This window comes from Puma concolor, chromosome E3 (genome assembly GCF_028749965.1).
Source record: "Puma concolor isolate L17-30 chromosome E3, mPumCon1.1.hap2, whole genome shotgun sequence".
Classification (NCBI taxonomy): Eukaryota; Metazoa; Chordata; class Mammalia; order Carnivora; family Felidae; genus Puma; species Puma concolor.
In genome coordinates, this window is record NC_141682.1 from 39,107,692 (window position 1) to 39,135,290 (window position 27,599).

The following is a 27,599-nucleotide window of genomic DNA, read 5'->3' on the forward strand; positions in this document are numbered from 1 at the left end:
TCCAAGGTTCCCATTCATTCAACAGATACTTATTAAGCTCCTATTATGTGTTTATTCGTCAACATTTACTGAGGGCCTACATTGTGCATTGGGCTAGGTATGCCTATCCATTCCTTCAGGGAAATCTCTCAGTCTGGTGGGGACCCCTTACCTATCAGTATCCAGAGGGGACACAGCTCACTCATTCACACACATGCACACGGCAAGAAGGGTGTCCTGCACAACATAGGTGCTTAAATGACTTCAATGAATACACATGCTAGATTCAGCGTTTTACACCACTGTGCTTATGCACAGTTCCTGTCTTTCCAGAGCCTGTAATTTATTCAAGGAGCTGAAAGTAAATAATACAAGACAACAACATAAAGAAGTGAGCCCTATGACCTACGCTGTAGCTGGAGGAGAGACCACAGGAACCAGGATGGATGAATGGCAGCAAACCCCAAACTCCGGCCCTTGACCTTAGGTTAGCCAAGCTGGATCTCTCTGAACCTTAGTTTCCCTATCTGTGAAATTGGTGATCCTCATGCCTATTACGGGACAGCGTGAGCCTCAGTGCAGAGGGCACTGCTTGGTGGGATGAAAGAGTGCAACAAATAGTAGCTACCATTGTTATCAATGAAGCCTGCAACCACTGTGACTGGGGGCCCAGGCAGAAGGATAGAGTGATGGAGGGGGTGAGATCAGGGTGACTTATTAACCTTGAGCTGGGGCCTGGTGAGCTCTCTCCCGTTGGCACTGGCTTGCTGTGCCTGCAGGGCTGGGGCTGACTGTGGGTGGGGTGTTTATTCTGGGAAGCAGCCCGGGCTGCTCCTCACACCCTGCTCCAGCAAGAAAAGAGGGCTTCGAGTCAGAACTGAGTCCTGTGCTGGGCCTGGCATGTATGAGCCAGCCCACCTGTCCAGATGGCCCAGGGCTGAGAATGTCCAGGAGGCCCAGCCTCAAGGGCCAGCTGGGTGTTTCAGGTTTAGGACACACTGTCCCCACAGGACTCACCAGACCCCCACGAATCCAGTTCTAGATGGCCTGAAATGTTCAGCTTTTGGCGTTCTGGAGGCTGAGCGCTGGATGCCAGTGTGGAAGTGAGGGTCCTGGGCTGGGGTGTAGGGGTGAGTGAGGTGGCATTGGAGGTGGGTGGTGGGGGTATCCCTGCTGGCTTCTCAGCCCCTAGAAGAGCTGCTGAGCTACTTCATCACGCAGGTTCATGGACATTCACCTGTGCAGTCCTGGTACTCAGCAGGGTCCATGTTTGGCTGAATATTCTGCCATCACCCTCTTGAAGTTCTTAATCATTTTGGAGTACAGGGCCTGGAATTTTCATTTTCCACTGGGTCTGGCAAATTGTGTAGCCTGTCCTGGCTTCATGCTTTGCTTTCCTCCAGTAGTAGCTTCTCCCTCAAATGGGGCATTCAGGTGCACCCTTCAGCCACCCCCAGCCAGCCATGAGTGCTTTAGGTAAGCCCAGTTCCTAAAAAGTGGTGGGGGACAAGCTTCTGCCCCTCGAACCCAACAGTACGAACCTTTCCGAAAAAGCTCAAGGCCAGCAGTATGAAAGTGGGTAAGTCACTCTTTTCCGAGCTTTTGGGCATGATAATATAAAAAGCACAGTGCCTGCAACAAAACGAGCACTCAATAAAGTATAACTATTATTTTATTTTAAAAATGAGGATTATTACAAGAGCTAACTTGGAGGAAGGGAGAAAGGGAAGGGTCAGCCCATCCCTATGGACCTGCCCCAGGAAGGAGGAGCCGCCCCTCCCCTGGCCCCGCCCTCCTTGCTTTCCGAGGGTGGAGACCCCCCGCCCAGGGCAAAGACGAGGGGGCGGAGGAGCGGGAGCGACACATTTTTGAGTTGTGACCAAGTGGAAACTCCCTCCCGGAGGCGGAAGCCGGGGGCGCCCCACTGGGGCCGGAGCCTCCGCCGGGGAGGGATCGGCGGCCCGGGGGCGGGGCGCCGCGGGGACACGGGACACGCCCCTCGCCTGTCTTTATGAATATGAATGAGCCGGCTCGGGCGAGCGGAAGTGCGAGGCGGCTCCGGTCCAGTGGCCCCGCCCCCGCCGTGGCCCCGCGCCCTGGGGGCGTGGTCTGCCCAATGACGCCCCGCCCTCCGCCCCGCGCGGGGCCTCCTTCCGGCCGGCGCGCCCGGGATGTGACCTCGCGGGCGCGCGCCGGAGCCACCTTGGGGGAGGTGCCCGCGCGCCCCCCGCAAAGGTAGGGCCGCCCTTTGTCCTCCGCGCCGCCCCCGGGAGCCCGCGTTCCGCAGCCTGCTGAGGCCGGCGGCCCCCTCGGGCGCTGCTCCTCTGGCCTGGGCTGGGCTTGACTGCCCCCCAGGGCGGGGTCGGCCCCAGGGCTAGGCTCCCTGGGTAGGACTCCTTCATTCACTCCGGGCGCTCGCCCCCTGGGTGGGCCGTACTGCGAAAGCCCTGCCCTCAGAGGGCTTACGTTCCAGGGCGAGAGAGGCCAGCGGGGTGACTCAGTAGGATGTCCAGTATGTCCGAGAGAGTGTTAAGGCGAGGATGAACAACGAACAACGTGGGGGGGACCGCGTCAACCAGACGACTAGGCAGGAGAAGCTAGGGAACAAACCTATGCCAGGGGTTTTGAGGAGCCCCAGGGCACTGAGGCCTGTGTGGCTGGAGTGGAGAGAAGGGAGAACAAAAAGGGTGGAAGAATGATAAAATAGCTCAGGTGTGGAACGGGTAGCGGGCAAAGCGCTAGGTGCTTTATGCATATAATTTCCTTCATTCCTCGGGACAACCGGGACCTGGACAGTACTATTATGTGAGAGGAAATGAGGTTCAGGAAGGTTAAATAACTTGCCCAAGGTCACACAGCATTGGAGCCCAAGGAAATTTAGGTCATTGCCTGAAACACACCCAGGGGACCCAGGGTGGGGTGACCTTGCCCAACACAGGTCCTCTATGCCGGACCTCAGTTTCCTCCCCGAGTCCTAAACGGAAATGGGGATGACTGACCTGGAATGAAGGATGGGCAGGCAGGGCCGGCTTTGCCAGCAGTCGGCCCTAAAAGCCAGCCTGCTGTAATGTATACCCAGCAATTGGGGCTCTGAAACCCGGCCTCAAATCAGTGCACAGGACAAGGGTGTAGTGGGCGCCTCCGAGCACGTCTGGGAAGCACTTGTCACCCCTCCAGGCTCTGGAGCAGGTACAAGTGGCTTCAGAGAGGGAGGGTGGAAGGCTGAGAGCGTGGCGCGTGGGGGGGGGGGTGCGGGAAGGGGGGCAGTATGGCCGAGTGCTCCGAGCAGTAACAAAGGCAGTGCCTGCGGTGCCAGGCAGGCAGGCCGAGTGTATTCACCAGCGACTGCAGACCACCAGAATCACTCAAACCTCCCTGTGAGCCTGCAGCAATGAAAACGTACGCATGAAACCCACCCAAGTCTGCCCTGGCAAGCGGATTCCCTGACCGCTGCCCGTGGCGGGGAGGGTGGGGGGAGGGCCTCAGGGTTGCCAATCTGAGTTGTCTAGGAACTGCTTTCTCTGCTGTGGGAAGGGGGGAAATGTGGAAAAAGGAGGTAGGTCTGCCTGTGCCTCTGATTCCAGGAAGGCATGTGGGTTTCTACTGGGGGCAGGGATGGCGAATCATGCAGTTTACTCCTTTGGCTGGACACACCTTCCAGTCTTGGCCCTGGGGCTGTGGCGTGAAATGTAGGCCTGAGGTTAGGAGTGGGTCCCAACCCTCTGTGTCCAAGCCTCAGGTCACCAGTCAGTCAGAAGTCCTGATGATATGGGTCCACAGGGGGACTTACTCTTAGGTGCATTTCGTAGAGGAGAAAGAGGCTCCGAGAGGTTAAGTGATTTGCCTGAGAGTGCACAGCTATAAAGTAGCCAAAGATGGGACTGTTGGACTCCTGAATCCTGTGCCTCAGGGAGCTGATTCATCCCCACAGAGGGGATATACTTTACTTTTGGCTTGGAGAACACCCCCCCACACACACACACACATATTCTGTGGGGATCATGACCAAAGGGGACAGAGACGCTTTGAGCTCTTCTTTCCTCTCTGCTCTGCAGTCCTTCGGCCTTGTCCCCAGGCCTTTGTGTCTAGGCCGGATGAGTTGGTCCTTTCTCAGGAGGGACTGGTGTAGGTGCGGCCAGAGACGCCTTAGCGGACGCCTGGCAGGGCCATCCAGCTGGGGCTTCCTCCTCGTCAAGTCTGGGGCTTTGGTTTTGGAGCTGGGCCTATCAGGCGAATGAGTCCACCTGGGCACCTGGGACCCATCTGCGTGCCCTGGCCTTGAACTAAGGGGGCAGCTGGAGTTACGGGGCCACTGACCAGGTGGGCTGCAAGTGTGAGGGTGCCCAGGTGGAGGGAGATAGGTCTGAGACTCATGGTGATAGCATGCCAGGACATGTGAGCAGGTCCCCTCAAGTAACCCCCAGGGACGGGGCTTGTGGTGAACAGTCGCTCCCTGTGTGTTGTTTCCTATTGAGCTGGTCCTCCCCTCCCTGTGGACTTGTGCTTCTCTGCAATATTCTGAGTCTTAGAGCCCCAGCAGGTTCCCAAACTTAACCAGCTGACCCACTAAGTCTGAGGCAGAGCCCAGGGGTCTGCGTGTTTAACAGGCTCCCAAATGGTTGTGATGCATGTGGTCCTCTAACTTGGCCTGGACCTCCCAGCCGGGCAGCCATGAGAAACCTCTTCCCTTCCAGCGCTTTCTAGCAGAGCGGAGCCTGGTGTGGGCTGGATTCCATGACTGGATTTAAACGCATCCTAGTCTCCGTTGGAGCGCTGTCATCAGCACAGCTTCTCCCCTGTTTACAATAAATGATGGCGTCTCAAGCGATAGCCCTGTCTCCAGCCCTCCCCTGCCAAGTTTCCCCGAAGAGCCGAGCCGTCCGCCCTATGTCACCCACTTTCTTCTGAGCTCCCTACGTCACCCACTTTCTTCTGAGCTCCCTGTCCTGAGCTTCCCTCAGGCAGTTCTTTGCACAGAGACCTCTGAGCTGCTTCTCCACCAGCCCCAGGTTGTGCCTACCTCCTCAGCCCTCTGGGCTCTATACTGGCTTCCAGTCTGCCTGTGGTATTCCCTAAGCTTCCGTCCTTGGACCTCCTTTGCTAGACGTGTGTCAAAGAGGCATAGCCAGGGGAACACCCATCTCTATTCAGGACAATCCCCAGTGTTTCTACTCAGTCTCTGGGGTGTGCAAGGCTGATTTTTCTATGGGCTCACCTGAGGTTTCCCCTAGGCTAGCCCACTGAGCTGTTCCAAATAGACTCTGATTTGAGGGGAATCTGGCCACACCTTCATCCTAAGGTGGTCCCGCTGGTGTGAGTTCTACATGGCTCCTTCCCAAAGCAGCACACCCTGATAGGGGAAAAACTACCTGCCGTTTTTAAAAAATATTTGTTTATTAATTTTTGAGAGAGAGAGGGAGGGAGGGGGGCAGGCAGAGAAAGAGGGAGACAGACAATCCCAAGCAGGCTCCACGCTGTCAGTGCAGAGCCTGATGCGGGGCTTGAGGCCACACACCGTGAGATCATGAGCTGAGCTGAAATCAAGAATCAGAATCGGACACTTAACCACCTGAGCCACCCAGGTACCCCAGCACCTGCCTTTTTATTTTTTTTTGCCATCAAAAAAAAATGTTTATTTTTGAGAGAGAAAGAGAGCATCAGCGAAGGAGGGCAGAGAGAGGGGGCAGAGGATCTGAAGCAATCTCGGAGCTGACTGCAGAGAGCCCGATGTGCGGCTCCAACTCACGAACTCAAGATCATGACCTGAGACACCCAAGCGCCCTAGCACCTGCCATTTTTAAGGGAGCCATCCAGTAGCCAGGCTTTCCTGCTGGGAACTTCTGACTTCTGTATGCTTTTCATGATAAAAGGACTAGTACCCTCTCATCTTCCTGACCATGCCATCTACCTGGCACCCCAGGCACTGGTCTCTTTGCACCTCTGTCTCCCATGTCTACTTTTTAAAAAAATTTTTTTTCTTAACATTTATTTATTTTTGAGAGGCAGAGAGAGACAGAGCATGAGCAGGTGAGGGGCAGAGAGAGACGGAGACACAGGATCCGAAGCAGGCTCCAGTCTCGGAGCTGTCAGCACAGATCCCGACACAGGGCTCGAACTCAGGAACCACGGGATCATGATCTGAGCCGAAGTTGGACACTTAACCGACTGAGCCACCCAGGTGCCCCTCTAACTACTTTTTAAAACTATTTTATTTACTTATTCTTCCTTCTTCCTTCCTTCCTTCCTTCCTTCCTTCCTTCCTTCCTTCCTTCCTTCCTTCCTTCCTTCCTTCCTTCCTTTTCTTTCTAAATGTTTATTTTTGAGAGAAACAGAGAATGAGCAGGGGCAGAGAGAGAGGAAGATACAGAATCCAAAGCAGGCTCCAGGCTCTGAGCTGTCAGCACAGAGCCCAATGCAGGAGAGCTCAGATTTTAGTGGGGTACAGATAGATGTGTAGGGCCTCCTGTCAGAACTTGCCTGAGGACCGCTTTCCTCCCTGTCTGCCCTGGGGGCACACACCGGGACCCCCCCCTCTCTCCTCTCCCCTGTTTCTTGTACTTGAAACCTCACGTGGTAGACATTGGCTGAACTGGGCTGGCTATAGGTTTGACCCTTACAGGAAGGGAGGTGGATCAAACAGGACCTGATGTAGGGTTTGAAGGGACTGGGTTACTCAGGGGTTGGGGCAGCATGAGTATGGAAGGAAAGGGAGAGCTCGGGGCACCGCAGGGCAGGTTTTAGGGAACTGTAAGTCAAACCCACAGTGAGATACCACTTTCCACCCCCCAGGATGGCTATAACAAAAGAGGAACCATAGTTAAGTATTGGGGAGGATAGGGAGGAATCGGAGCCCTCACACACTGCTGGTGGCAATGTCAAATGGTGCAACCACTTTAAAACAGTCTGGCAGCGGGGAGCCTGGGGGATTCAGTCAGCTAAGCATCCAACTTCAGCTCAGGTCGTGATCTCACGGTTCAGTTCGTTAGTTCCAGCCCCACATCAGGCTCTGTGATGTCAGTGCGGAGCCTGCTGGGGATTCTCTCTTCCTTTCTCTCTGCCTCACCCCACTTGTGCTCTCTCTCTCTCTCTCAAAATAAATAAATAAACTTAAAAAAAAAAAAAAAACAGTCTGGCAGCAACTCAACATAGAGATACCACTTGACCCAGAAATTGCACTCCTAAGTATCTACCCAAGAGCAATGAAAACATATGTCCTTGCAAAAACGTGTAGAGGTATTCACAGCAGCATTACAACAGCCAAAAGTGGAAACAACCCAAATGTCCATCAACTGATGAATGGGTAAATAAAACATGGTCCGGCGCATCTGGGTGGCTCAGTTCAGCGTCTGACTTCAGCTCAGGTCATGATCTCGTGGTTCGTGGGTTTGTGCTTCACATTCGGCCCTCTGCTATCAGTGCAGAGCCTGCTTCACACTCTCTGTTCCCCTCTCTCTGTCTCTCTGCCCCTCCCCAGTTACCGCACGCGTGCTCTCTCAAAAAAAAAAATAAGTAAATAAATAAACATTAAAAAAAACCCAACCACGTGGTCCATCCATACAGTAGAGTATTATCAGCCATAAAAAGAACAGAAGCACTGGCACCTGTTCCATCACCGATGAACCTTGAAAGCATAAGTGCAAGAAGCCAGACACAAAGGGCCACATACTGTGATTCTGTTGACAGGAAACACCCAGCATAGGCAAATCCACAGAGGCAGAAAGCACACTAGCAGGTGCTGGGGACTGGGGGTGTGGTGATGGACAGTAAATGCTAGTGGGTGCCAGGTGTCTTTTTGGGGTGTTGCAAATGTTCTAAATTGATTGTGCACAACTGGAAGCCGTTGACTTGTATACTTAAATTTTTTTTTTAACATTTATTTTTGAGAGAGAGAGCATGAATGGGGGAGGGACAGAGAGAAAGAGGGAGACATAGAATCAGAAGCAGGCTCCAGGCTCTGAGCTGTTAGCACAGAGCCGGAAAAGGGGCTCGAACCCACGAATACTTGTATACTTTATACTTTGTATACTTGAAACCGGTAAATTGCATGATATGTGAATGCTATCTCAACAAAGCTCTAATTAAAGCAATATAGGCGGACCTCCCCGTATTCATTCTGATAGAAACCTGAGGAAGCGACCTCAAGAGCTTGGTGAGTGGGGGCACCTGGGTGGCTCAGTCAGTTAAGCACCTGACTCTTGGTTTTGGCTCAGGTCATGATCTCATGGTTCTTGAGTTCGAGCCCTGCGTCAGGTTCCACAGTTGGCAATGTGGAGTCTTCTTGGGACTCACTCTCTCCCTCTCTTTCTCTGTCCCTTCCTTGCTCTTGTATGGTCTCTCTCTCAAAATAAATAAAATAAACAAAAAGAACTTGCCGGAGTGCTAGGAGTTCTCTGGTCCACAATGCTGTAGTTCTCGTGAAATGATCACTGAGAAGTGCTTTGGAGAGGACGTTTCAGACCTCTGCTTATGAGTCACCCCTGAGAGAGGCCCCCACCCCAATACCCTCCCTCTGTTACTTGTCATCTTTTGCAGCCCTTCTGTCTTTCCTTTATAGTTCTTCCCACCCTTGGAATTGTTTTCTGTATGTGGACCCGATTTTGTCTGACTCGTGCTGGGCTGAGTTCCACAACACCAGGGGCTTGTCCACATCTTGTTCGTCCCCATAGTAGGTGCTCAGATACCTGCTGAATGGATCAACCCATGACTGCCGCTAACAGCTGGGGGAGGTCTGGGCTGGTCAGTGCTCGCTGCAGGAGAGAGAGTCAGCAGAGCAGATCAGGGTGTCTCCCGGCCCCAGTGGCTTTCTTTTTCTCTCTGTTGCAGTTCCAGGAGAATGTCTCTGGAAAGGAAGCCCAAGGCCTGGTCTGGCTGGGGAGAGGCGAAAGGGGAGGGGAGCAGGAGTGGGGGCCGGGCGGGCGGGCGGGCCTGGGGAGGAAGTCTGCAGCCCCAGGCTGCTGAGGGTGTGGCGTCTGTGTTTGCACCTTTGGAATGCAGCTGATTCACTCTGGGGGGAGCCTTGTGCAGCCACTGCTGCCGCCTTGGAGCTGACATCTGGCGGCTGAATTCCAGGAGGAGAGAGACAGATTCCTACAAGCAGATGCCAACTCTGAAGGTCAAACTAAGCTATGGAGCTGCTTTAGGAGGAGGCCCAGAGAGTCCAACACGGCCCCACCCCAGGATTCTGGGAGAGAGGTGAGGCCCCATCCCCAGCTGAGACCCAGGCCCTGAACTACCAGATCCTCTGTGGGAACAGCCTGGGGCAGGGAAGCCTGAGGTCTGCAGTCAGAGCTGGGTTCAAAGACCAGTTACTTAACAGCTCGTATAACTGCAGAAGCCAAGGGCCCTTAGCTGGTCCAGTGCTCAGCAACAGCACCGGGACACTGGCTCGCCTCCCCTGGCCCAGTGTCCTCTGTGTTGCTCTGCTTTCCGGCCAGTGCTTCCTGAAGCCTGAGAACTCCCAGCCTGCCTCTCCCTGGGGCTCCTGCAAAGTCTGGGGACTCCAGGTCCCAGCTCACCCCAGATGCTGATTGGACAAGCCTGGCTCAGGAGCTTGCCCCGGGATAGGGCCAACACCCCTAGAACCACATGGAGAAAGTGGGAGTGAGGGGTCCCCCAAAGGAGCCAATGCCAGGCGCTGGGCAGAAACTGCACACACGCCCACCCTGCTAAGCTCCCTCTATAGGACCGGCTTCTGGGGCACTGTGCTCAGCTTTCTGTCTTTTACCTCCTGGGTGTCCCACTGGCTAGGTTCCTTAGGCTCTCAGAAGCTCATTTTTTTCGTCTTTGAAATCTCATAGGATTCTTTCAAGGATTGAAGGAGACAGTGCGTGCAAATCCCTTGACACCTTCCTGGCCCAGAGGAGGGGCCGAGGCTAACTGGTTCCCTTTATCTTCCCTGAATGTAGGTTCTCTGTGATTCCATCTACATCTCTGTGGTCTGAAAGGGCAGTGTGTGTGTGTATGTGTGTGTATGCACGTGTGTGTGCATGTGCGCACAGTAGGCCTGGCCCTTTCTCTTCTCCAAGGCGTTTGTATTGTTTGGCTTCTCCCCAGAGAGGGTTGGGGACTACACAAGGACAGAGGATGGAGGCAAGAGGGACCAGAGAGGGGTGGCAGGAGGAAGGGAGAAGCCTGTGGGCTCAGACCTGTGTCTGGAATCCCCTCTGCATGCCCTCAGCTCTGGCTGTGGCTGGAGGAAGGGCCCAGTCTCTAAGGAGTAGCTGCCTCCGTCCCTCCTGTGCCACATTATCAGTGTGTCTGGTCATTTGACACTGGGCGTGAGGGGTCCTGCCCTGAACTAGAGTTGCTGATCTCGTATGGTCTCTCTCCTGCAACCCTGGAACCTGGGGCCAAGTGTCCGACTTGGTCTCAGCTCATGATCTCACGGCTTGTGTGTTCGAGCCCCATGTTGGGCTCTGTGCTGATGGCTCAGAGCCTGGAGCCTGCTTCGGATTCTGTGTCTCTCTCTCTCTCTCTCTCTCTCTCTCTCTCTCTGCCCCTCCCCCACTCGTGCTCTGTCCCTCTGTCTCTCTCCAGAGTGAATAAACATTAAAAAAAATTAAAAAAAAAAAAAAAGAGAGAGAGAGAGAAGAGGAAGCCTCGTGCCCAGAGTAGTTCAAGCCTCTTGGACACTTGAGGAGAAATCTGGAGCTTCTGGGAGGGCACAGAGCAGGCCTCCTGTAAACTCTGCACCTGCTTGTGACCTGAAGTAAAGCACTTCCCATCACCTGCATGGGGCGTGCAGAGTACTAGAAGGGCTGTGTCACCCTAAGCTTGGCACCCTCCACCCCTGCGAGCCCTCCTCAGTGTCACACCTCTGAGCCTGCACAAGTCCACGTGTGCCCTTGTCCCCACTGAACAACTCAAGTCCTCCAAGTTGTGGCCTGTTCACTTCCTCTTAGGGAAGAAGCGTTTCCTGCCAGCCTCGTGCCCGTGGGTTATTCTCATTTTCACAGCCACGTGTTCAGGGCCTCTGCGTAGAGCTGACATGGCAGTCGGTAGCTGCTACCACTGGCGACTCGTCCATGACCCGTGCGCCCTAAATCTGCTGAGAGCATTCTGCCCAGTTCCCTGCTGGGTGTTGAGCATTTAAAAATACGTTCATCCTGTCTCTTTCATTATGGCACAGACTCTCAGAATTTGAAGGACAAAGTAATGAGAACTGCATTTTCTGAGCTCTTACCAAGTGCTTTAAAAAAAATTGGGATGTAATTCACATACCATAAAAGTCACCTTTTTATTTTTTCACTTTCCCCTTTTTTTTTTTTTAACATTTATTTATTATTTTTGAGAGGCAAACAGGGCATGAGTGGAGGAAGGGCAGAGAGAGAGGGAGACACAGAATCTGAAGCAGGCTCCAGGCTCCGAGCTGTCAGCACAGAGCCCCAAAGCAGGGCTCGAACCCACCAACCGTGAGATTATGACCTGAGCCGAAGTCAGACGCTTAACCGACTGAGCCATCCAGGTGCCCCAAAACTCACCCTTTCAAAGTGTATAATTCAGTGGATTTTAGTATGTTCACAGAGTTGTGAACATCAGCACAATCTAATTCCAGAAAATTTTCATGATCCCCAGAAGAAACCCCTGTAGGTTCACCAGTTGCAACAAACGGACCGCTCATGTGGACCGCTCATGTTGGTGTTGAGGATAGGGGAGGCTGTGCATGTGTGGGGGCAGCGGGTGTGTGGGAAATCTCTGTACCTTCTGCTCAGTATGGTTTATGAGCTTAAACCTGCCATAAAAAAAAAAAAAAATAGAATAGAACAAAACAAAGCCAAAAGGAAACCCTGAGTCCACTAGCAGGGCCTTTGCCTCCTCCCTCCCCCCGCCCCTGGCGACCACCAGCCTGCTTTCGGTCTCTGTTCTGGGCATCTCCTGTAAATGGAAGCATACCATCATGACCTTTGGTGTCTGGCTTCTGCCACTGAGCGCCACGTCTTTGAGGTTCATCCACATTGTAGCAGGTGTCTCTATCCCATTCCTTTTTATGGCCAAATAATATTCCACTGTGTGGCTGGATCAGAAGTTGTTTATCCCTTCATCCATCCGTGAACATTTGGGTTGTTTCTACCTTTTGCGAACAATCCCGCAATGCTTTTGTGAAGGAGAAGGCTTTCAAACTAAGTGCTTTTTGAGGAACACCTCATTTAATCCTCATAGAAACCCTGAATGTCAGTGCTGGTATGTTCCGCCTCCCCGGATGAGGCTGCCAAGGTTCCGAGAGGTGAGTCAAGGTCACACAGCTGGAAGCCCTGGGATTCTCCCACTCCTGGTCAGCAGGATCCCGTGATGCCTGCGAGGTGTTTCTGTTCAGTTTTAGCGGAGCCTTGCTGAGGACTGCCCCTCAGTAAATGCTGCTGACTCTTCAGGGGCCCTGCAAACCTCAAGCCGCACAGCGCTCTGTGATCTGTTCACCTGCTCTGGGGACGCACCCGGGGGTTATGGGAGGTCCCGACTCCCCCCAGATTCATCCATAGATCCGGGACCAGGCATTTCCCCTGCCTCCTCTGGATGCTGCTCTCAGCATCAGTCCTTGCTTTCCTGGGGGTCCCGGGGCTGCCTTTCTTGGATTTAGCACATAGACCCGTGTTCACCTGCTGGTGAACTTTGCTTTTGCCACCTTCCCCTGTGGCACGGAGGTAAGTTGTGCCACTCAGGCAAGCCCAGTTCAAGTCTGCTCTGGCATTCTGACTGTGTGGCTTTGGGCAACTTTCTTTTTTCTTTTTTTTTTTTAAATGTTTATTTGTTTTTGAGAGAGAGAGAGTGTGAGTGGGGAAGTGGGGGAGGGACAGAGAGAGAGAGGGAGACACAGAATCCGAAGCAGGCTCCAGGCTCTGAGCTGCCAGCACAGAGCCCGACGTGGGGCTCGAACCCACAAACTGCAAAATTACGGCCTGAGCCAAAGCTGGACGCTTAACTGACTGAGCCACCCCGGGCACCCCTTTGGGCAACTTTCTTCATTTGTCTGAGCCTGTGCTCGTTGGTAGTGGTGGATACTACCTGTGGACTTAGTGATATGTGGATGAGGACTGACCAAGGGAAGGGAGATGAGGCACTCCCTCTGTAGCCAGCACCTCACACACTCGTGGGAAGGCACAGTCTCCTCTTGGTCCTCACTGCACAGGCAGACTGGCAGCCAGCCCAGGGAGTGGACAGGGAGCTTTGTGTGTCTCCTTGCCCCTGGAGCTGTGGGAGGCTCCTGTGACTGAGTTCTGCTCAAGGAGGGGGATGTCAAGGCCGGGCCTCCGAGGTCAGGACCCCGCCGAACCTTCCCGTTCGCCCCAGTCTGCCCTCTGCCCGGCTCCCCGCCCGCTGCTCTGGCAAAAGCTGCACCGCAGGGCCCAGTGCGTTCTCTGCTGGTTGCCTGGGTACGGTCCTCAGCTCCTTCCCCAGAGCTGCAGCACAGACCTGCTGCCCCCTGGCCCGAGGGCTTGGATACCGGCCATGACTGTGGACCACCCTAAGTGGTGGCCCACGGCATGAGGCAGGAAGGGCAACGTACTGAGGGGATGTGCGCCAAGGACGAGAGGACATCCTCTGGCCTGGCCGCAAGAGTGGAGCCTCAGGGTCCTGCCAGGGAAACCCTCTCTTCTCACTGCTGTTGTGGCTCAGCCTTTCAGCCTTTCCTGGCCCTGCCCCTCTCCTCCTGCTTCTCACATAGCAGCTTCTGAGTTACTGGCACCACCCTGTGCTGCTGCTTTTGCTGCTGCTGAGGCCACTGCACCAGACGGAAGTTAACCCCAGGTGTGCTGGTGCTGGCAGCCACGGCCAGCGGCCAGCGATGAACAGCAGGGGCTCACTGGCCGGAGGTGCTGGAGGAGGAGACCAGCTGCTTTGTTCCAGCCTGGTTCCCCTTCTGGAGTGTTCATCTCTTCTCCTTCCTCTCTGTCTGCCCAAATTTGAATCCAAAGCCTGTCCTGACCCCTGGGAGTTGTTGCTTCCTTTGGCTGTCTGGGCAGTGACAGTTGATCACAGAATGTGGCTTCTTTCTCACCATGTACTTGACCTTGTCATTTGACGCAGATCACGTTTTCTCCCTCGCAGCCCCATGTCCTTCACCACACCCAGGTAGGCTCCTCTCTTGCACCTGGCCTTATCTGGCCAGGTGAGCTCTCGAGTCCTGAGGCCACTGGGAAAAACCATCCTTGAGGCTGGAGCATGGGCGGTTGTGAGGGGTCTGAGGGAGCCAGGCGCTGGCTCTGACCATCTGGGATGATCCTGGGCAAGTTTCTAGGCTATCACAGGACTTCAGGTGCCATAGTGAGGACCAGACAGAATGGGAGTAAAGCCGCCAGAGCAGCAGCTGCCACAGGGGCACCGGCCACTGATGCACACATACACACACGTGTGCCTCTCCACACGCTGGGCTCTGAGCCCACCCTTCCCCGGGGAGAGCTACTCCTGCAGCCCACCCAGGTCTGCCTTGTCACCAGAGCAGGCCTCTGTCCATCCCCTGACTTGGCCCAGCCCAGCCCATCCTTTTCTATCCTCACATGGGACTTGAAATCCTGCTTTCTGTCCCCCACCTCTGTCCACTCCTTCGGATGAGAGCTGGCTGCCCAGAGGGATGCTGGATACACTCCCCGAGCTCAACAGCATCCTCATTTGTCCACTTCCTGTGCCCTATGCTGTGTACCTTTTCCTTGAACCCCAAATACTCCTTCCTGGATTTTTGTGTGCCTCTGCTCAGCCTTTCCCCTTTTGGTTGACTTGCTCTCCTTTTAATGTTGTCCAGAGGCCCCGAGGGCCCCGTCCCCATTTCCCCCTGAACTCCCCAGTGGGAAGGGCCCAGGCTAGTTGTAAGGTCCCACATTTCCCTGGGGGAGGGGAGGAGTCCCTAACAGAGTGGGGGTGGGGGGTGGGGGTGAAATTTCCCCACGTAGTGTGAGGGAATGAGCTGGGTGCTGACCGGGTCCGGGACAGGGCGCACTGATAGAGGGAGAGCAGGGGTGAGGGCAGGAGCCCGCTCCAGTGCGCTGAAGTGTCAGGCCTCGAGACACCAGGAACCAGAAGGGAGGTGGGGATAGGGGTGCATGCCAAGATGGACTTCTGCCCCAGCCCCCTTCAAGGGCTTGCTCATGAGTCAGATTTAGCTGGAGAAAGAAAGCAGGCATTGGGAGGCCAGGGCCTTAAGGCACATAGACAAGCCTGGAGCCCCCTGGGTCTGCAGAGCCTTGGGGGTGTGGGGAGGCCGGTAGTCTGCCCCTCCACCCCAGTACCTACCTTGTATTCCGCCAGGCTTGCACACAAAGCGTCGTGTGGGCCGGGCGCCCCCTAGTGGTTGGGGGACTCTAGCCTCGTTGACCTGGAGATCTCCCTGTCTAGGCTAGTAAAGGAGACCAGGGCATTGGGGAGATACTGGGCTTTGCTCCAAACCCCAGGAGGGCCGTCTGACTCTTACTCGGCCTTCCTGGGAGCATTCAGGATCTTCTCTGTGGCAGGGGCATTTTGCTTCTAAGGAGCCCCATCCCTGCTTTCAACAGCTGGTATCTACCCCCCCCCACCTCCTCGCCCAGCAGGCCAGGGCTCAAAAGGCCATCTGGTGCATTCCCCAGTTCCTGGGCGTATTTGTGTAGAGGAAGAAGCCTCGAATTAGGGTTGGGACCTTAGGTTGCTGTTTGAGTTCATCTGTAGTTCTCTAGATATCCTTAGACAAGTCCCTCAACATTCTCGGGGCACCTCGCTGGTGTTCCCCACTCTGTGGTAGCAGACCCCCAGGGACATTTGCCCTTGGACCCTCCCCTCCCATTGAGCGTGGGCGGAGCCTGTGCGCACGGTGTAACTCCCATGATTAGCTCATGTTGTATGGCACTGTTGACCCTGAGATAGATTAGTCACGACCCCTTATTATTTTCATTACAAAAGTCTTTTTTATGTTTATTTTTGAGAGAGAGAGTGATGGAGGGTGAGCAGGGGAGGGGCAGAGAGCAAGGGCAATACAGAATCCAAAGCAGGCTCCAGGCTCGGATCAGGAGCCCTTTAAAAGCAGAGATTTTGGGGCGCCTGGGTGGCTCAGTCGGTTGAGCTTCCGACTTTAGCTCAGGTCATGATTTCCAGGTCGGTGAGCTCATTCCCCGCGTCGCGCTCCCTGCTGTCAGCACAGAGCTTGCTTCTGGTCCTCTGTCTCCATGTCCCCTGCTTGTGCTCTCTCTCTCAAAAATAAATACATAAAACATTTCTTTTTTTTTTTTTTTAGTATTTATTTATTTTTGAGAGAGAGAGAGAGAGAGACAGAGTATGAGTGGGGGAGGGGCACAGAGAGAGAGAGACACACACACAGAATCTGAAGCAGGCTCCAGGCTCTGAGCTGCCAGCACCGAGCCTGACCTGACGTGGGGCTTGATCTCACGTTTCGTGAGATCATTACCTGAGCTGAAGTCGGTCGCTTAACCGACTGAGCCACCCAGGCACCCCAAATAAATAAAACATTTAAAAGCAGAGACTTTTCTCTCCACTGCCTGTAGAAGACGAAATTAGAGATTCAAAGTGAGAGACGGGTCGTCATAAGAGACAGCTTCTGTTGCTCAAACATCTGAGCTGAGGGGCCACAGGGCAAGACCTGAGGGGATGGCTTCTAGGAGCTGAGCCCGGTCACCAGCCAACAGCCAGCAAGACATCGGGGACTTCAGTCCTATAGCTGAGAGAAATGGAATTGCACCAACAGCCGGTGAGCCTGGAAGAGGACCAGAGCCCCAGATGAGATCGTAGCCTCATATCACCTGGATTTCAGCTGGTGAGACCCTAAGCTGAGAGCCCAGTCATGCCTTACCTGGCCATTTGACCTCTTGAACTGAGCGATGATAAGTGGGTGCTCTTTAAGCCAATACGTTTGTGGAAGCTTGTTACACAGCAGAAGGAAACGAACACATCCTCGGTCCAAAGAGAAGAGGAGAATTCCAGACACAGGCAGGATAAAATTTAAAAATGAGAAAAATCTGGGGCGCCTGGGTGGCTCATTCAGTTAACAGTCTGATTCTTGGTTGCAGCTCAGGTCATGATCTCACGGTTCGGGATTTCAAGCCCTAGTCAGGCTCCAGCTGGCAGCGTGGAGCCTGCTTGGGATTCTCTCTCTCCCCTCCTCTCTCTCTGCCCCTCCCCTGCTCACTTTCTCTGTCTCTCAAAGTAAATAAATAAACTTAAAAAAAAAAAAAGGCAAAAATGTATCGTACCCCCCCCCGCCCCCGCCCACAGCTGCTATGTGGGGTTCAAACCTGCAACAGCCATCCTGCTGGCTGCGGTGCACATCCCACATCCCTCATGCAAGCTTCCAGCCAGCCTGGGATGAGAGGAGACAGAGCAGTGTTTGCTGTGACCAGGGCTATGCTGGTGGCACTGTCAGCAGCCAGATCCCGCTGTGGCTGAAGAAAGGCACTCTGAAAACCCACTGCGGGGCTGGGGGCGAGGTGTGATTTCTGGAACTCCCTGGACTTGTGGGCATCTTTAGGGTCTGTCTGAATAACAGCTGTATTAGATAGAATTCACATACCATATAGTTCACCCATCTCAAGTGTACGATGGGGTGGTTTTTAGTGTATTCAAGGAATTGTGCAACCATGACCGCGATCAGTTTTAGAGCATTTTCATTACCCCGAAAGGAAATCCCCCTGTACCCTTTAGCAGTCACTCCCCCTTTCCCCCTGACTCCCCCTTATTCCCGGGGAGCCTCTTGTCTCTTTTCTGTCTCTATGGATTTGCCTGTCCTAGGCATTACATACAAACGGAATCCTATGCTCTGGAGCCTTTTGTTTCTGCTTCTTTCACTCAGCATGATGTCAAGATTCATCCATGCTGTAGTATGTATCTGTACTTCACTCCTTTTGTTTGTTACCTTTATTGAGATATAATTCACATACCCTACAACTCACCCATTTAAAGTGTACAATTCAGGGGCATCTGGGTGGCTCAGTTGGTCGAGTGTCCACCTTTGGCTCAGGGCGTGATCTCACAGTTCATGAGTTTGAGCCCCGCATCGGGTTTTCTGCTGTCAGCGTGGAGCCTGCTTCGGATCCTCTGTCTCCCTCTCTCGCTGCCCCTCCCCCCCTCAAAAGTGAATAAACAGTAAAAAAATACAGTGTACAATTCAGTGGTGAGCACACTATAACATATAGAGTTGTCCAGTCACTATGTTGTGTACCTGAAACTAATGTAACATTGTGTGTCAACTATACTTCAGTAAAAAATAAGTGTACAATACACTGGTTTCTAGTGTATTCAAAGAATTTGTGCAACCATCTAGAATGTTCCATTCTAGAACATTTCATCTTCCCCAAAAGAAATCCTGTTAACTATTAGCAGGCATTCCCCATTTCCTCCTCCTCCCAGCCCCTGGCAACCATTCATCTACCTGCTGTTTCTGTGGATTTGCCTATCCTGGATGTTTCACTTAATGGAATCATACACTCTGTGTCCTTTTGTGACAGCTTTCTCTCACTGAACATCAGCATCATGTTTTCAAGGTTCATCCATGTGGTACCACGTATTGGTACTTCATTCCTTTTCATGGCTGACTAATACTCTTCTGGATGGATAGACCACACTTTTTGTATTCTGTTGCTGACTCATTCACCCCTTCCACCTGGAATTTGGGGGTGGGGCTGGGGGAAGGGGAGCAGTGGGAGAGGGAGGGAGCTCGGTGGGCTCATGTTTGATAACACAGAAGGAGGGCCAGTGTTCTGAGTTGTCCTAGGCCATACTGCACTCACGGCTCTTTGCTCCAGGTCAAGCGGGCCCCCTCCCCATGCCTGCTTTCCAGAGCACTATGTGCCCAGGGTCTGCAGCCAGAGTTCGGCTGCAGGTGGGACAGCTGTCTGTGAGCTCTGCAGATGATGGTCTGCATTTCTAACACAGATCATCCACTAAGCAGTTATTTGATTCCAGTCTTTACAGAGACCCCCCCCCCCCGCTTAAATTTTTTTTTAATGTTTATTTTTGAGAGAGAGAGAGAGAGAGCATGAGCAGGGAAGGGGCAGAGAGAGAGGGAGACACAAAATCTGAAGCAGTCTCCAGGCTCTGAGCTGTCAGCACAGAGCCTGATGCGGGGCTGGAGCTGGTGAACCATGAGATCCTGATGGGAGCGGGAGGGAGCCGAAGTCGGATACTTAACCAACTGAGCCACCCAGTCGCCCTGACGCCCCGCCCCTTTTAAAGGGCAAGTGGTCTGCAGGCTGATGGTCATACCACCTGATCCTATGTGAAGGCATCTACTGTAAAGCACAGCAAAGAACCTTCCGATACACTTGTTCCTTTTCACCTGTGGCAGATTTTTTTTTTTTCTTTCAACGTTTATTTATTTTTGGGACAGAGAGAGACAGAGCATGAACGGGGGAGGGGCAGAGAGAGAGACACAGTATCGGAAACAGGCTCCAGGCTCTGAGCCACCAGCCCAGAGCCTGACGCGGGGCTCGAACTCACGGACCGCGAGATCGTGACCTGGCCGAAGTCGGACGCTTAACCAACTGCGCCACCCAGGCGCCCCTCACCTGTGGCAGATTTTAGCAGGAAGGGAGAAAGAGCTCGCGGTCCTCTGTCCCTCCCCTGCACGTCACCACCAAACCTGGTCATTCTCACAGGTCCAGCTCAGATGCCTCTGGCTACTGCTGCCCGTGGCAACCTGGCATCAGTGATAACGGCAACTACCACTTATTAATGCTACAACGTGCCGGGTATCCCAGACTTCTTGCAATAGCCTGTAAGCTAGGTGCTGTTACAGCCTCTTTTACAGATGAGTAGAACGCGGATTCTGAACCACACCATAGGGCCTCTGGCCCTTTCTGGAATCCTATCATCCAAAAAGCAGAGAGTGTGGGTAGACAGAGAAGGGGTCCAAGGACTTTGACTGTGGGGGTGTCCCAGCTGCCAAGCAAAAAAGAACTTCACGAAGGTCACATACAATGAAGACAGAAAACAGCTCCTGGGAGGGGGCACCGGTGACTTCAGCAAGAGTGGTTTTCCCAGACAGAGTAAAGAGAGAAGGGGAGAGGGAACGGAACGGAACACCCACTTCAGGGAGTTTTGCTGTAAAGAACAGCAGGGAGAGAGCGGTAGCCTGGAAGGGGTGGAGGGTTGTGGGTGTTTTGTTTTGCTTTGTTTTTTAAATGGGAATCACACAGCTTGTTCTCAGTGATGGAAACGGTCCAATAGAGGGCACACGGTGAGGACTGTAGGAGAGCTGCGGGGAGATGTCTGCAAAGCATCCTCCTGGAGGGGTTCTCCATGCACGGACGGGGCGCGGACCTTCTTCCAGACAGGGGCCGGGGACCGGATGGCAGGTTACAGGTGCAGATAGGAAGGCAGAGGCAGCAATAGGAGCGTGTGGGGCTTCTCTTCAAGTCGGATCCTTGTTCTCAGAGCAACAGGACCTGAAGTCCTGAAGCTGAGTGAGGAGAGGAGGTGGGGAGGTGATGACGGTCTTGAAAGAGAAGGTGGGGGGAAGAAGAGACCTGGCTGATAGAAGGCTCCACTGAGGGGTTTGAAAATAAGATCAGTCAGCTAGGTTGTGGGATTTCCTTTTCTCAAGGGTGTTTGGCTGAAGCGAAGGGGGTGGGGTGGGGAGCAGGGCAGGCGGGTTAGGCACGCAAGGGAAGGAATGCATTGAGGGGCGGTGAATTCTAAACTGGATAAGGAGGGAAGTGAGACCATAAAGGGGCAACGCATCGGCAGGGTCTATGGGTCAAGCAAACTATAGCCCACGGGTCAAATCTAGCCCACTGACCATTTTTCTCTTTTATTTTTAAAATTATTTTTTTAAATGTTTACTTATTTTGAGAGACAGAGAGAGAGAGAGAGAGAGAGAGAGAGAGAGAGAGAGAGAGAGCGCGAGAGCACAAGCAGGGGAGAGGCAGAGAGAGAATCCCAAGCAGGCTCTGCACTGTCAGCATGAAGTCCGATGTGAGGCTCGATCTCACAAACTGTGAGATCATGACCTGAGCAGAAACCAAGAGTCAGAAATTTAACCAACTGAGCCACCCAGGTGTCCCCATTTTCCCTTTTATTATGTTAAAAGGTATATAGTATAAAGTTGGCCATTTCCACTGTTTTCTTTTTTATTATTTTTTGTAAAATCTTAATTCCTATTAAGAGCCTCTATTCTCTTTTGTTTCTTTTTAAATATTTATTTATTTATTGGGGTGGGGGAGCCCATGGGGGAGGGACAGAGAAAGAGGAGACAGAGAATCCAAAACGGGCTCAGAGCTCACAGCAGAGAACCTGATATGGGGCTCGAATTCAGGAACCATGAGATCATGACTTGAACCAAAGTCAGATGCTCAACCAACTGAGCCACCCGTATGCCTCCCCCTGCCACCATTTTAAAGTGTACAATTCAGTGGCAACAATTATGTTCCCAGTGTTGTGCAACTATCAATACTATTTCCAAAATTTTCCATCACCCCAAACAGAAACATACTCCTTGAGCAAGAACTCCCCCATTTCCTCCCCACCCCCAGCCACCTCACAACCCCCCTCAGGAACCTCTGATCCACTTTTTGTCTCTGTGAATTTACCTATCCTAGGTACTTCATGGTAGTGTAATCATACAATCTGTGATCTCTTGTATTCTGGCTTAAAAGAAAAAACATTTATTTTTATTTATTTATTTTGAGAGTGAGAGAGCGAAAGCAGGAGGGGCAGAGAGAGGGAGGGAGAGAATCCCAAGCAGGCTCTGCACTGTCAGTGCAGAGTCCGATGCGGGGCTCGAACCCTTCAACTGTGAGATCATGACCTGAGCTGAAATCAAGAGTCAGACGCTTAACTGAATGAGCCACCCAGGCACCCCTGGCTTATATTTTTTTAAGTTTATTTATTTATTTTGAGAGAGAGAGAGACAGAGAGCACGAGTAGAGGAGAGGCAGAGAGAGAATCCCAGGCCGGATTCGCACTGTCAATGCAGAATCCAACTCGGGGCCCGAATCCAGGAACCATGAGATCATGACCTGAGCCGAAGTTGGACACTTAACCGGCTGAACCACCCAGTCACCCCAATCCTGGCTTATTTTACTTTTCAAGGTTCATCGATGCTGTAGTACATTTCAGCACTTCATTCCTTTTTAACGCTAAATAATATACCATTGTACAGATAGACCACATTTGCTTATGGTCTCTCGTCAGTTGCGGGACCACAGGGGGTGTGCATCTTTAGTTACTGTGAATAACGCTGCTGTGAACACTTGTATGTGATTACCTATTTGAGTCCCTGTTTTCATTCTTTTGGGTACATACCTGGGAGTGGAAATGCTGGGGCATATCACAACCTCTGCCAGGGTTTGTATGGCCCCTGAACTAAGAATGGTATGGTCCCCCCCAAGATGTTCACATCCTAAGCGGTGGAAGCTGTGAATAAGTTACCTTACGTGGCCAAAGTGGCCTTGAAGAAGATACAACTGAGGTAAGGATCTTGAGATGGGGAAATTGTTCTAGACTATCTGGGTGGGCTCAAGGTCATCATAAAGGTCAGAGTCTGAGAAGGAAATGTAATAGAAACGAAGGTTGCAGTGACCTCCTGGGGGGGGAGGCTCCACCAGCAAGAAATGTGGGCACCTTCTAGAAGCTGGAAAAGATAAGGAAAGGAGTCTCCCCTAGAACTTTCAGAAGGAAGGAGCCTTGTTGACGCCATGATTTTAGCCAAATATAACCCGTTTGGACTACTGACCTCCAGAGAATAAATTTGTTTCGGTTTAAGCCCCAAACTCTGTGTTAATTTGTTACAGTAGCCATGGGAAACCATTACAAATAACTTTTTTTTTTTTTTAAGTTTTTTTTTTTTTTTTCCAACGTTTATTTATTTTTGGGACAGAGAGAGACAGAGCATGAACGGGGGAGGGGCAGAGAGAGAGGGAGACACAGAATCAGAAACAGGCTCCAGGCTCTGAGCCATCAGCCCAGAGCCCGACGCGGGGCTTGAACTCACGGACCGCGAGATCGTGACTTGGCTGAAGTCGGACGCTTAACCGACTGCGCCACCCAGGCGCCCCTACAAATAACTTTTAAATGCCCTTTACAGAAGAAGTTTGCCCACCTGGAGACTCAGGTAGAGGCTCTAAGGAATTTTGCAGAGGGCACAGTGGACCCCGTTTGGGAGTCCTGGGAATGGGGGGCAGCCTGGAGTTTGAGGGCTTGTGTCACTTTGGAAAAGAGGGCTAAGTGTTGGGAGGGAGTTAGAGTGGGGTGGTGGGGGCAGGGATGGTATTTCAGGCCTTTCATGTATTTCAGGGGAGGAGCAGATGAGCCCCCAGCAGGCAGTTTTGGCACCTTTGGCAGAAATGGCCAGGCCAGTCTGAGTGACAGCTACCAGGCTCCACCAAGGCAGTTCTGTAAGAGAGGGGCAAGGGGTAAACAAACACACTTCTCCCAGCTCTCATTCATTCATTCATTCATTCATCCACTGAGGCAGCACAGACTTTGCTCCCTGTGTAGTTATGTGGCCCTGTATCCTATGTTGCCTCCCAGGAAGTCATCATTTCCTGAGCACATTTCCTGTCCCCACAGGCTTTCCAGGGACTGTGATGTTAAGTGGTTTGGGATCTGTACTTAGAGAAACTGCCCAACAGGTTGCTGCAAGGATCAGAAAACATGCAAGCAAAAATCTACAAGGTGCTCGCGAAATCTAATAATAATAATAATAATAATAATAATAATAATAATAATAGTTCCCAAAATAACTGTAACTTATTATTAGTAGCAATATTTTAATTAGGAGGCGCGATTTGGGCGGAACCTTGAAGGCGGATGGGATTGGGAAAGGCGGTGGGCAGGAGGGAGGACATTCCAAGGCAGGCGTGGTCTTCCTGAGCCCGGGGCCAATCCTCCAGGAGCCAGAGCAGGGGACTTGGGGGGGGGAGGGCGGAAGCAGGCCACCACGGCGTCCCTCCCTCCCCGCCCTGGGCCATCACCCGTAGTAAGAGCGCACCCTGGCGGAGGAGCAGGTCCCGTACTAATTTAGCCATGAATGAGAGGCGGCAGCCCTCCATCTGCGTCTGTCCAGCCTCCCCGCCGAGGGGGAAAGGGGGTGGGGTGGAGTGGGTAATAGGGGGATACCCGGCAGCAGCCACCAGACCTCCGGGCCGCGCTGGCAGCCTGCTCCCGTGGCCGCTGCCGTCCTGGCCCGCCTCCACCCTTCTTTCCCCACCGGGGCCCCCGTTTCGTAAGGCAGCCTCAGGATGAGGCGCCCGACGCGCCCCCCTTTGCTCTCTCCACCCCGGCTCCGGGATTCCCAGGCTCCAGAGCCCGGGCTAGGCGGCCAACTGGGCAGGCAGGGAGGGAGGGGGCTGGCCGGCCTCCGAAGTCGGCCCCAAGTTACATGTGGGAAGAGGTGGCTGTGACGCAAGTTTCCAGGGGGCCCTGGGCTCTGAGGGAGCGCGCCAGAGCGGCTCCTCTCCGTGCAGCTGCAACCGTGAAAAAGAAAAAGCCCCGAGCAGCACCCCAAACCGCCTTGCCACGGCGCGCGGGGTCCAGCTGCGCGCCCTCTGCCCCCCAGGGCCACCGAGCGCCGAGACCCTGCATCGGCCAGTCCCCGCCGGACCCCTGGCGCACGGGCTAGGCTCCCTCGCGGTGGCTGGCCCCTTTTTCTTCTTTCTTTTTTTTTTTTTTTTTTTGCAACGCTTGCCAACCTGTCAGCTGATGGACCTCATCACCCATAGTGGCGCATGTAGCTCGGCCGCAGCTCGCTCCATTCACGCCGCGCCCCCCCCCGAGCCGGCCCCCGGCCCCCGGCCCCCGGTGCCGGGGGGTAGGCTCTCAGACTTTGGCCGCAACCAGCCCCCGGGGGCCCGCGCCCCTCTCGCCCAGGCCTCGCGCCGCCCGGGGGGCGCTGCAAATAGTCCTTTGTTTACATGCAATTCCTTACTCCGCGGAAGGAGGCCGGGGGAGTGCTGAGTTTTCACCAGCTGTTTCCCGCCTTGAAACAGACATCTGATCAGCTGCAAACACACACACACATACACACGCCCGGGGAGGCAGGCCGGAGAGACCTCCCTCCCGCCCCTCCCGCCCGCCTCCCTCCCCTCGCCGCCGCCGCCGCCGCCAGCATCTGGGACCGGCCGTTTCTGCACCTCCGTCCGGCGCTGCCCTTTGATTCGGATTTCCATCTTGCATTCTCCGGCGGACCGCGGGACCCGGCTCGTGCAGAGGAGGGGGGCCGATCGCTATGGAGTATTTCATGGTGCCCACTCAGAAGGTGCCCTCTTTGCAACATTTCAGGAAAACAGAGAAAGAAGTGATAGGAGGGCTCTGTAGGTGTGTACTCCTCCTCCCCCCCACCCCCTTCCCATGATTGCAGCCCCTGGCCAGCCCGCCTGGGCTGGCGCGCGTGTGCGCACGCATGGCCCGCGCTGCCGACCCCGCTCGCCTTTCTTAGCCTCCGGGGCGGCTACAGCCCCGCGAGCTGGGCTTGCGCCGCCGGGGGACCCTCGTCCCCGGGAACGTGGGGGCCCCGAGCGGCCCTGGTCACTTTTGTCCGCTGCAGGCGGGCGAGTCGCGACGTTTGTAAATTGCAAACAGACCCACGTGGTTCTGCAGCAGTCCCGGCCATGCTTGGTGCTGGTGGCTTTTCCCCCCGCGCTTCCTCCTCCCCCCTCCCGCGGCGGCTTCCTTCCTCTCCCTCCTTCTTCGCTGTCTCTGGGTGCCTCCCTCCAAGGGGGCTTGGGGTGCGCGGGCCGCGCGTGGGGCTGCTGCGCGGTCTGCTACAATGCAGCCACGCCGCGGCTCTGGGAGCGGCGGGGGGGGGGATCGGGGAGCCGGGTGGTGTGTTTGCTGGGAGCAGGGCTGCGGCGGGGTCGGGGGGCGTGCTCGAGTAGGGGCGCGGGGATGGGTGGGACCCTAGAGGCCGGCGTTGCCGGCCGGGGGCGCCGCGGACTCGGGCACGTTAGCGGCCGCTCGCTCGCTTGCCGCCCGCGCCCGGGCGCTGTTTACTAGCGAGGCCTGGACGTGACTCTGCAGCCCTCTTGGAGTAGGCGGACCTCGGCGCGCCGCCTCGCGGGAGCTGTAGTTCCCCGAGCTCCGCCGGCGCGGCATTGTGGGAGATGTAGGCGCGCCGGGGCCACGCTTTCCTCGCACAAAGCTCGGCTCCCGCGAGCTGGATGGGCCCGGCAGGCCCGGTGAAGGCGCCTTTTGAGGAAGGGGCATCAGAGGCTGCCCTTGGCCTCACAAGGCTGCTGCCTTCCATCCGCCGATATCGGCTGCAAACTTTCCCATCCACACCCCTTTCCCCCCCACACCCCCACCCCTAGTCAGAAACCGAAACCGTTCAGTCTCCCAGCCGTGTGGGTGTGTGATTCCAGGTCCTCGGCCCTCCCCAGGAGCCACTTTCCAAGTTTGGTCCGGGTTGTTCCAGGTCCACCCTTTACCAAAGGGTGATGGGTGCGTGTGCCACTCGCATTCCATTTCCCTGGACACTGGTTAAAATGCACATGTCCGGAACTCTGATGGCCAGGAGAAGGGCTTGGGCGTCTGCACTGAGCACTGCCTGCGGGACACGGCAGTACAGCGGCTGGGGCTCTCCTGTGTGCCCAAGTGTGGGATCTGCAGCCCCTGTATGGCCTTGCTGCTCCGGGAGCGAAATGGCTCCCTAGGGCTGGGGCCACGTGCTTTGCCGCCCTGGGCAGGCTGGGCGGGGATTGAGGGAGGAGGAGCCGAGGGCGGTGTGGCCCAGGCTGGTGGACACCAGGGGCTGCAGAAATGAGGTTGGGGACGGTTGCTGCTCATGTATACACGCACCCCACCCGCCTCAGGGTTTCTACCTTAACAATTCTCAAGTTCAGGGTGGTGGGCAGCCAGAGGGGTGGCCCTTCCAGAAGGTCTACCTGGAGGACCTAGCTGTAATAAGAAGAAAAAAAAAAAAATTCTGCTGCTCTTAATATGTTCTAGGGATTCGTTTTGCTGGATTTTTCTCATTGGATTTTCACAATCTTCCTCCTGAGTTTGGCAGCCTTGTGATTGCTGTGTGGCATGAGGACACAAGCTTGAGAAGCAAACAGTTACAGCAAGTGGTGGGGCTGGAACTTGAACCCTGATCCCGGAGACCCGTTCCTACCGGGAAGGGCTGGGCACTGGGGAGGTGGGGTTGAGCTGCTCCAGATGCTGTTTGGGCCTGACCCTGGTACAGGCCTGGTACAGTAGGGACCTCTGGCCACCAGGCCTGGGCCTTAGTTGATTCCTCTCTTGGCCTCCTAGGACTCTGGTTTCACTCTGTCCCTGTCCCAGGCCCCCCTTTAGGGGAGTCCAGCAGTCCCCAGGGGCCAAGTGCCATGAGCCTGCCTATCTGTGAGACGGTTGTAAGCCCATGTGCTGGGTGTGGAGTTGGGGCCTCTGGGTTTGTTCGTTTTCAGAAGGAGCTGTGGGGTGAGGTGGGATCAAGTGTGTGGGTGGGGCGGGACCTTTTGGTTGTGTGGACTGGCTTCTCAAGCTGGTGGACTTTGTTCCATCCCTCGGTGCCTGAAGGGCCCCCTGTCTCTCGCATCCTTCTCCCAGATCTACTGGAGGGGGCCGTACTGCACAGTGAGTCCCCGTGTCTCCCCCATCCCCGCATCCCCTTCATATCTGCTCCTGCCCAAACTGTGTGGTCTTGGACTTGTGTCATCTCAATGCTCTCTGCTTCTTTAAAATAGAGCACCTGTAAAGGTTGGTTGTGT

General features: G+C 54.4%; 1 protein-coding gene across 3 annotated transcripts in view; it reads left to right on the forward strand.

Moving 5' to 3' along the window:
* The first annotated feature begins 8,921 nt into the window (after positions 1 to 8,921).
* TFAP4 (transcription factor AP-4) overlaps positions 8,922 to 27,599 on the forward strand; it is a 28,311-nt gene continuing 9,633 nt past the window's right edge. The window contains exon 1 of one of the 3 annotated variants that reach the window (XM_086692209.1): positions 8,922 to 9,171. In XM_086692209.1, coding sequence (XP_086548335.1) covers positions 9,077 to 9,171 — 95 coding nt within the window. In that variant the 5' untranslated portion in view covers positions 8,922 to 9,076. Of the gene's footprint in view, positions 9,172 to 24,695; positions 25,207 to 27,599 lie in introns of those variants that run through there. The other 2 variants (XM_086692207.1, XM_086692210.1) reach the window with 2 other exon arrangements.